The sequence below is a fragment of the Scyliorhinus torazame genome, chromosome 3 (assembly GCF_047496885.1).
Source record: "Scyliorhinus torazame isolate Kashiwa2021f chromosome 3, sScyTor2.1, whole genome shotgun sequence".
Taxonomy (NCBI): domain Eukaryota; kingdom Metazoa; phylum Chordata; class Chondrichthyes; order Carcharhiniformes; family Scyliorhinidae; genus Scyliorhinus; species Scyliorhinus torazame.
The window spans coordinates 144,032,678-144,041,979 of NC_092709.1; the positions used below are offsets into that span (position 1 = coordinate 144,032,678).

General features: G+C 42.6%; 1 protein-coding gene across 1 annotated transcript in view; it reads right to left on the reverse strand.

Moving 5' to 3' along the window:
• ccni (cyclin I) overlaps positions 1 to 8,613 on the reverse strand; it is a 56,226-nt gene extending 47,613 nt beyond the window's left edge. Inside the window, exon 1 of the mRNA XM_072496343.1 lies at positions 8,460 to 8,613. Within this exon, the coding sequence (XP_072352444.1) occupies positions 8,460 to 8,573 (114 nt within the window). The 5' untranslated portion in view covers positions 8,574 to 8,613. The remainder of the gene's footprint in view (positions 1 to 8,459) is intronic.
• Positions 8,614 to 9,302: the final 689 nt, after the last annotated feature.

Genomic DNA, 9,302 nt, shown 5'->3' on the forward strand with positions numbered 1-9,302 from the left:
AATCAAAGGCCCCTCCCATCCCGGTTATTCACTCTTCCATTGGGCAGGAGACAGAACACGCACTGATCGGTTCAAAAACAGCTTTTTACCCGCTGTTATCAGACTCCTGAATGACCCTTCTATGGACAGAACTGATCTCTCCACAAATCTTCTCTACTGAGTAGTACTACACTCAGTATGCTTCACCCGATGTCTGTGTCTATGTATTTACAATGTGTATCGTATGTCCTATATTTTTTCATGTATGGAACGATCTGTCTGGACTGTACGCAGAACAATACTTTTCTCTGCACCTTGGTACACGTGACAATAAAATCAAATCAAATGCAAGCTTGTTTAAAAGGTAGCAGACCTCATCATCCGTGTATTATTTTCACTAATACTTTTCCCATAACCTTGTTAACATAAAAGTCACCCCACTTAATAAACGGTCAATTCTACTAAAAAATATTTTGCTGAACAGATAGCAGATGAATAGCCAGATAATGCAGTCAGCATGTCCATCTTGGGCAACTACCACTGTAGAGCATAAGCATCAGCATCGACTCAATGATCATACCTTACAGATTGAAAGTAGTAAACCCATAGGTAATTTAGTAGTGGAGGACTAGAATCTCCATCTAGGCTGGGCAAACTAGCAATGAGGGGAGGCAGTGGTGCAGTGGTATTACATAGGCAAGGAAACCTCTTGCTGATTACCACATACCGTACCTACCTCAGCTGATGAATCAGTACTCATGTTGAACATCACTTGGAGGAAGCACTGAGAGTGGCAAGGGCACAGAATGTACTCTGGGAGGGGCATTTAAATCTCCAACGCCAAGAATGGCTTAGTATTACCACCACAGAGCTGGCTGGGTCTTAAAGGACATAGCTGAGACTGCAGCAGGTGGTGAGGGAACCAAGAGGGAAAAACACTGCCGCAAATGCATCTGTCCATGACAGTATCAATAGGAGTGACCACCAGAACAGTGCTTGTGGAGACAAAGTCTCGTCTTCACATAGCATGAACCTGTTCATGTTAAGTTTGGGTTCCGTCGAGTTACTCAGCTCCTGACCTCATTACAGCCTTGGTTCAAAAGAGCCGAATGTCGTGGTGAGAGTGACTTCCCTCGACATCGAGGCAGCATTTGATACCCTCTATCATGTTGTGTGGAACTACCACCATGCTAAATGGGATAGACTTTGAACAGATCTAGCAACTCAAGGTTGGGCTTCAATGACACTTTGTGGGTCATCAACAGGAACAGAATTGTATTCAACAATCTGTAACCTCATGGCCTGGCACATCCTTCACTCTACCATTACCACCAAACCAGAGGATCAACCCTGGTTCAATAAACAGTGCAGGAGGGCATGCCAAACAAATAAGCAGCAAGTAACAGACAAGAGCTAAGCAACCTCATAACCAACAGATCAGATCTAAGCTCTGCAGGAGGAGGCTCCACAAATATTCCCAACCTCGATGAGCCCAGAACATCTGTGCAAAAGATAAGGCTGAAGCATTTGCAGCAATCTCCAGCCAGAAGTACCAAATGGATGATTCATCTTAGCCTCCTCCGGGGGTCCCCAGTAACACAGATGTCAGTCTTCAGCCAATTTGATTTACTCAACTTGCCTTCAAGAAATGGATGTAGGCACTGGACACTCCCAACGGTTATGGGCCCATGCAATATTTCAGCAATGGGCCTGACGACTGGAGCTCCAGAACTTGCCACGCCCCTAGAAAAGCTGTTCCAGTACACCTATAACACTGACATCTACCAGAATGTGGAAAATTGCCCAGGTATGTCCTGTGCACAAAAAAACAGAACAAATCCAACCGGCCAAATACCACCCCATCAGTCTACTCTCGATCATAGCAAGTGATGGAAGGGGTCAGCAACAGTGCTAATCAAGCGGCACTTACTCAGCAGTAACCTGCTCATGTTCAGTTTAGGTTCCGTCATGTTACTCAGCTCCTGACCTCATTACAGCCCTGGTTCAAAAGAGCTGAATGCCAGAGGTGAGGAGAGTGTGAATGCCCTTGGCATCAAGACAGCATTTGACAGAGCATGGCATCAAGGAGCCCAAGCAAAACTGGAGTCAAAGGGAATTAGCGGGAAAACTCTTCACTGGTTGGGAGCCATATCTGGCACAAAAGGAAGATGGTTGTGGTGGCTGGAGGTCAATCATCTCAGCCTCAGAACATCGCTGCAGGAGTTACTCAGGATGGTGCCCAAGGTGCAACCGTCTTCAGCTGCTTCAATGACTTGCCTTACATCATAAGGTCAGAAATGGGGATGTTTGCAGATGACTGCAATGTTCAGCACCATTCACAACTCCTCAGATACTGAAACAACTCATGTCCAAATGCAGCAAGACCTGGACAATATCCAGGCTTAAGCCGACACATAGCACTCACAAGTGCCATGCAATGACCATCTCCAATAAGACAGGATCGAACCATCATCCCATGACATTCAATGGCATTACCATCGCTGAATCCCCCACCAACAACATCCTGGGGGTTACCATTGACCAGGAACTGAACTGGATTAGCCACCAGGGCAGGTCAAAGGCTAGGAATCCTGAGGCGAGTAACTCTCCTCCTGAACCCTACAAAGCACAAGTCAGGAGTGTAATGGAATACTCTCCATTTGCCTGGATGAGTGTAGCTCCAACAACGCTCAAGAAGTTCAACATCATCCAGGACAAAGCAGAGCCCGTTTGATTGCTACCCCTTCCATAAACATTCAATCCCTCCCCCACTGACACACAGTAGTAGTGTGTACCATTGTGAACTGACCATGGTTCCTTATGCAGCACTTTCTAAACCCACAACTGTTACCACAACTGTTACCATCTAGAAGGACGAGAGCAGCAGATTCCTGGGAACACCCCGACCTGGAGGTTCCCCACAAAGTCACTCAACATACTGACTTGGAAACATATCACCGTTCCTCCAGTCACTGGGTCAAAATCCTGGAATTCCCGCCCTAACAACACCTACACCTCAGGGACTGCAGCGGTTCAAGACGACATCTCATTGCCACCTTCTAAAGAAAACTAGGATTGGGTAAATGCTGGCCTAGCCAGTGATGCTCACATCCCATAAAATTAATAAAGACAAAAAACAGATTGTAAAAGCTGATGTAAAAAGGAGGATATTAACACAGGTATTCATGTGTCCTTTGACGCCGAGGCAGGAAATGACAGAAACATTAATTCAAGACTGACATTCCAGAGGGAGAATTGCGTCATGAGAAGAGCGTTCTTTCAGATGAGACATTAAACCAATGCCCCAGATACGTACCAGTGTCCTGGACAATATTTATCCCTCAACCAACAGCACAACTAAAGAGGAGAACATCTGGTCATTATCATATTGCTGTTTGAGAGTTTGCTGTGCACAAATTTCCTACACTACAACAGATTAGAGTTCATAAAAAAGGGTGGCAACATGGCGCAGTGGTTAGCACTGCTGTCTATGACGCTGAGGACCTGGGTTCGATCCCGGCCCCAGGTCACTGATTGTGTGGAGTTTGCAGTTTGCACATTCTCCCTGTGTCTGCGTAGGTTTCACCCCACAACCCAAAGATGTGCAGGGTAGGTGAATTGGGCAAGCTAAAATTGCCCCTAATTGGAAAGAAAATTGGGTATTCTAAATTTGAAAAAAAGATTATAGTTCATAAAGTACCAATTAGCTTTAAAGCACTTTATGAGATGTCAGGTGGTTGTGAAAAGTGCTATATGAATGCGAATCTCTGTACAAGACTCAATAAAAATTCTTGAAATGGTGCCTGACTAATGGTCCAGTACTCTAGTGAAAATAATGCACTTTGGGATATTCATAAAAAATAATACTGGAGAAATTAATGGAGTTAAAGTCGACAGATCCTCTGAACCAGGCAACCTGCACATGTTTTAAGAGAAGGGTGCTAGAGTTATTGGATGCACTGATTTTGAGTTTGTTAGAATCTTGAACAGTTCCCATGGATTGGAATGTTAATGTACTATTTAAACAGGGAACTATACGCCAGTTAGCCAAACATCAGTGATGGGAAAATGCTGAAATCCATTACTGCAGGCATGATAACAGGGCAGTTGGAAAATTAAAATACAATTGGTTGAAGTCAACAAGTCAACACGGAGAGGTGGCATGTTGGCACAGTGGTTAGCACTGCCGCCTCATGGCGCCGAGGACCCGGGTTCGATCCCGGCCCTGGGTCACTGTCCATGTGGAGTTGTACATTCTCCATGTTTGCGTGAGTCTCATTTCCACAACCCAAAGATGTGCAGGTTAGGTGAATTGGCCATGATAAATTGCCCTTCATCATTGGAAAAAAAAAATGAATTGAAAACTTTAAATTTAAAAAAAATAACGAACAGAAACCATGTTCAACAATCCTATTGGAGTTTCTTGACGTTGTAACTGGTAGAGTAGGCAAGAAGGAAAACCAATGGATGCAGTGTATTTTGATTATCCTAAGAGCATTTGATAAGGTGCCACACATGAGATTATTACACAAAATGTAAGAACACGGGATTAAGGAAATATACTGGCATGGATCAAGGATTGGTTATCTGACAGAAAACAGGTCATTTTCCAGTTGGCAGCTTGAAACTAGTAGGACACAGCAAGGATTAATACTTAGGCTTCAACTATTTAATCTATTTCAATACCCGAGATAAGGGGACTAATCAGAGTTTGCAGATGATACAAAGTTAGATGGGGTAAAAAGCTGCAAGGAAAGATATTGACAGGTTCAATAAATGGACAAGAACGTGACAGATGGAATAGAATGTGGAGAAGTGTGAAGTTGTCCTGTCAACTTTGATAGGAAAGAAAATTGAATTTTTAAATAGCAAGAGACTGGAACGTTGGTAATCATGTGGAATCTAGGTGTCCTTGCATACAAAACAAAGTTAACATGCAAGTACAGCAAACAATTAGGAAAGTAAATGGTATATTTGCCTTTATTACAGAGGGATTGGAGTACAAGAGGATACAAGTCTTACTGCAATTACATAAAACATTGGTGAGACCACACCCGGCATGTTCAGTTCTGGTCTCCGCACCAAAAGGAATTATATACCCAAGAGCAAGTGTAATGAAGGTTGACTAGACTGACCCCTGGGGTGAGGAAGGTTGTTTATGATGAGAGATTAAGTACCCTGTATTCCCTAGAGCTTAGATGAATGAGAGATGCTCTAATTGAAATGTATAAAATTCTTAAGGGGCTAGATAGGATTGTGGTGCTGGCGGGATGCCTAGAACTAGGGGTTGGAGTCTTGGAATAAGGGGTCAAGCATTTACAATGGAGGTAAATAAATATCTTTACTTAAAGGTTGTGAATCTATGGAATTTTGTATCAGTTTAGCCATCAACAGATTGTTGGATTTTTGGACACTAAAAGACTCTGGGATTATGGTGTTAGCGGAGGAAGGTGAAACAAGGGTAGAATATCAGTTATGATCTCATTCAAATACAGAGCAAGTTTGAAGGGCCTAATAGTTTACTCTTGTTCTTTGCGCCCAAGCATAATGTTCCAAAGGAATAAATTATTTGCTCAATACTAACGTCTAGTATTAGAACTATGGTGTGTTATCTCATCACTTGAAACCTTTATTTAATATGGTACCTAATATTTAATGTAAAAAGGACATCAAGCAATAACATTTCACAAACAAACCCTCTATTGAATTCTGTAAAACTACTTCATAGTAATAAACAAATCCAATCCAATCCAATTAAAGTTAGACAGCAGAGAAATCAAAGCGAGAAGTGGTCAGAATAAACTGTAATGAAAGCATTTGTGAATGAACTCAGTCTTCATTCTCAGAGCTCATCTTCAGCTTGCAATATTACACCACAGTAAGTAATGGACAGTACATTGCATGACTTCACAGCAAAATCTAGATTCAGTGTACACATTATCATCTTTCCCCAAACATCAATGTTCCTGCTGAAACAAACATAACATTGACATTATGGGCGGCATGTGGCACAGTGGTTAGCACTGGGACTGCGGCGAGGACTCTGGTTCGAATCCCGGCCCTGGGTTACTGGCCGTGTGGAGTTCGTATATTCTCCCCATGTCTGCGTGGGTTTCACCCCCACAACTCAAAAGATGTGAAGGTTAGATGGAGTGCCCATGCCAAAATTGCCCCTCAATTGGAAAAAAAAAATTGGGTACTCAATTTTTTTTTTTTTTTTAATTTTTTTTAAAAAAAACATTGACATTACATGCAATGGTAACAAAAACTCTCATCAAGTAGGCATGGTTTCAACTAATTTTGCAGAGTTACGGAGAAACGGCAAGAATGGTATTAGGTCAAATGCTCATTTGGGAGCTGGTGCAGACACTATGGGCTGAATGGCTGCCTTTGGCACAGTAACAATTCTGTGTTTCTATAGTGCTGCAGTTGTTAAACAAGTGGTTTTTTAAAAAAATCTGTAACTGCTAGATCACAAGTCACAACTGATCACATCCAATTTCCGGCTCTGAATATGGAATTACAGGATATGACTTTTAATTAAATTAAATTTAGAGTAACCAATTTTCTTTTCCCAATTAAGGTGCAATTTAGCGTGGCCAATTCACCTACGAAGCACATCTTTTTGGGTTGTGGGGGGTGAGATTCACGCAAACACGGGGAGAATGTGAAAATTCCAGACGGACAGTGACCTGGGGCTGGGATCGAACCCGGGTCCTTGGCGCAGTGAGGCAGCAGTGCTAACCACTGCTCCACCGTGCTGATCATTACAGGATATGATTAATACACTAAGTCTATGAATCTTTAAAACATCTCTGCCATTTCCGATGTAGAAATATTTGGACTAATGACTGGACCCTGAAGTGTCAAGCTCAGTGCAACCGTTCAAAAGAAATTTACTAATGCTGAAAAACAATTAGTAATGAAACAGAACATATGCACAACGTTTAGAAGGTAACCCAAGAACTGCAGTTTGCCAAGATGACAATGATTTTGCTTCAGCCATGCACTTGGCACCGTTCCTTCCGTACACTCAAAATATATACAATCATTGTCTGACACACTAAATATTAGAGTAGGTTTTTCTGAACATTAGACAGTTTAGATGTTGCACACAAATCCTACATATTTTCTGCAAAAATTATATAAGACCCGTGTGGCATTTGCACCATCTCCCCGTGTATGCGTGGGTCTCGCCCCTGCAACCCATAGATGTGCAGGGTAGGTGGATTGGCCACACTAAATTGCCCCTTAATTGGTAAAAAGAGAATTGGGTACTTTAAAAAAAAATGTAATTACATAAGAAAGAAATTTGTCTGGCACATCTCTGAACCAGCTCTCCTCAGAGTGAAACAAGTGAAGGTGAATCCATTGCTTCTGTCAAACGGTCAGGTGTAGGCTGTGAAATAATCACAGTTGGGAGATGGAAACTTGCAGTGCCCTAACTACATTGCAAATTAAAGGAATCCAACAGTCAAACGCTTTATATGCAAAGTCACAATGCAATTGGAATACTGTTACTATTATTAATAAGGGTATTAATAAGGGTATTGTGATGCACCAACACCTTTAGGAAACAATATTCTTTAGCATTATTACAAAACAACCTTGATCTTCCAGCAAGTCTCACCCCAACCCAAAAAGATGTGCAGGGTAGGTGGACTGGCCACGTTAAATTGTCACTTAATTAGAATTATAAACAACCTTGAAATATATTGCAGGGTAGGTACAGTGGTTAGCACTGTTGCTTCACAGCACCAGGGTCCCAGGTTCGATTCCCGCTTAGGCCACGGTTTGTGCTGAGTCTGCACGTTCTCCCAGTGTCTGCGTGAGTTTCCTTCGGGTGCTCCGATTTCTTTACAAGTCCCAAAAAATGTCTTTCATTAAGTGAATTGGACATTCTTAATTTTCCCTCAGTGTACCCAAACAGGCGCCCGAGTGTGGCGACTAGGGGCTTTTCACAGTAACTTCATTGCAGTGTTAATGTAAGCCTACTTGTGACACTAATAAAGATTATTAAACAAATCACTTTGGCATGTGGCACAGTGATTAGCACTGGGACTGCGGCGCTGAGGACCCGTGTTCGAATCCCGGCCCTGGGTCACTGTCCCATGTGGAGTTTTCACATTCCCCCATCTCTCCGTGGGTTTCAAAGATGTGCAGGTTAGGTGGATTGGCCACGCTAAATTGGAACAAAAGAGATTGGGTACTCCAAATTTTAAAAATAAAAGATATTATGAAACGCTATTTTTGGAAAATGGTTTTACATGGAGAACCAAGCTAATGTTTCCTAATAATAGAGCAGGATTTGTACTAGCAATGTAACTGCTTATGAAGACCATATCCACATTCATTGTCTTTTTATCCCACCAAATGCACTCTTTCTTTTCTCCCCCCCCCCCCCTTCAAAAAAAAGTACATGCACTCCCAAATGCTTCAAACTCCATTTTTCAACTAGATGCGTGTAATGCAATAGTTACCGGATTGGTTAGGTATTTTGGCACATACACCTTCCACATCTGTTCTTCCCTAGAGACTGCTTTCTCCAGAAGGACGGACAGCCTCTGGCTCTCCAAGGGTCCTGAAAACTTCATGGCACCCCTTGGATCCGCCAACCTCCCAAATGGATACAGCTACCTGTAGATTAAGAGCAAAAATGGAATCAATATAAAAGAATAGTCTGCGTACATGCAAAGAACTGATTTGCACTCAATGTACATTTATATGGGTAGCATTGTGGATAGCACAATTGCTTCACAGCTCCAGGGTCCCAGGTTAGATTCCGGCTTGGGTCACTGTCTGTGTGGAGTCTGCACAGCCTCCCAGTGTGTGCGTGGGTTTCCTCCTGGTGTTTCCTCCCAGTCCAAAGATGTGGTTAGGTGGATTGGCCATGATAAATTGCCCTTAGTGTCCAAAATTGCCCTTAGCGTTGGGTGGGGTTACTGGGTTATGGGGATAGGGTGGGGTGCTCTTTCCAAGAGCCGGTGCAGACTCAATGGGCCGAATGGCCTCCTTCTGCACTGTAAATTCTATGATATATAGAAACGCTTTACAGCCAAAATTGGCACTTTTGAAGCATAGTCACTGTTGTAACGTAAGAAATGCAGCAGCCAATGTGCAGGTAGCAGGCTCCCATTAAATAAAGTGACAATGACCAAATAACCTAATTTTGCAATGTTAATTGAGAGATAAATGTTAGTCTGAACATTTGGGATAATTCCCCTGGAGATCACTCCCCTGCTCTTCTTTGAAATAATGCCATGGTCTGCTTTATGTCCACGTGAAAGGGGAGATGGGATCTTGATTTAACATCTCCTCCGAAA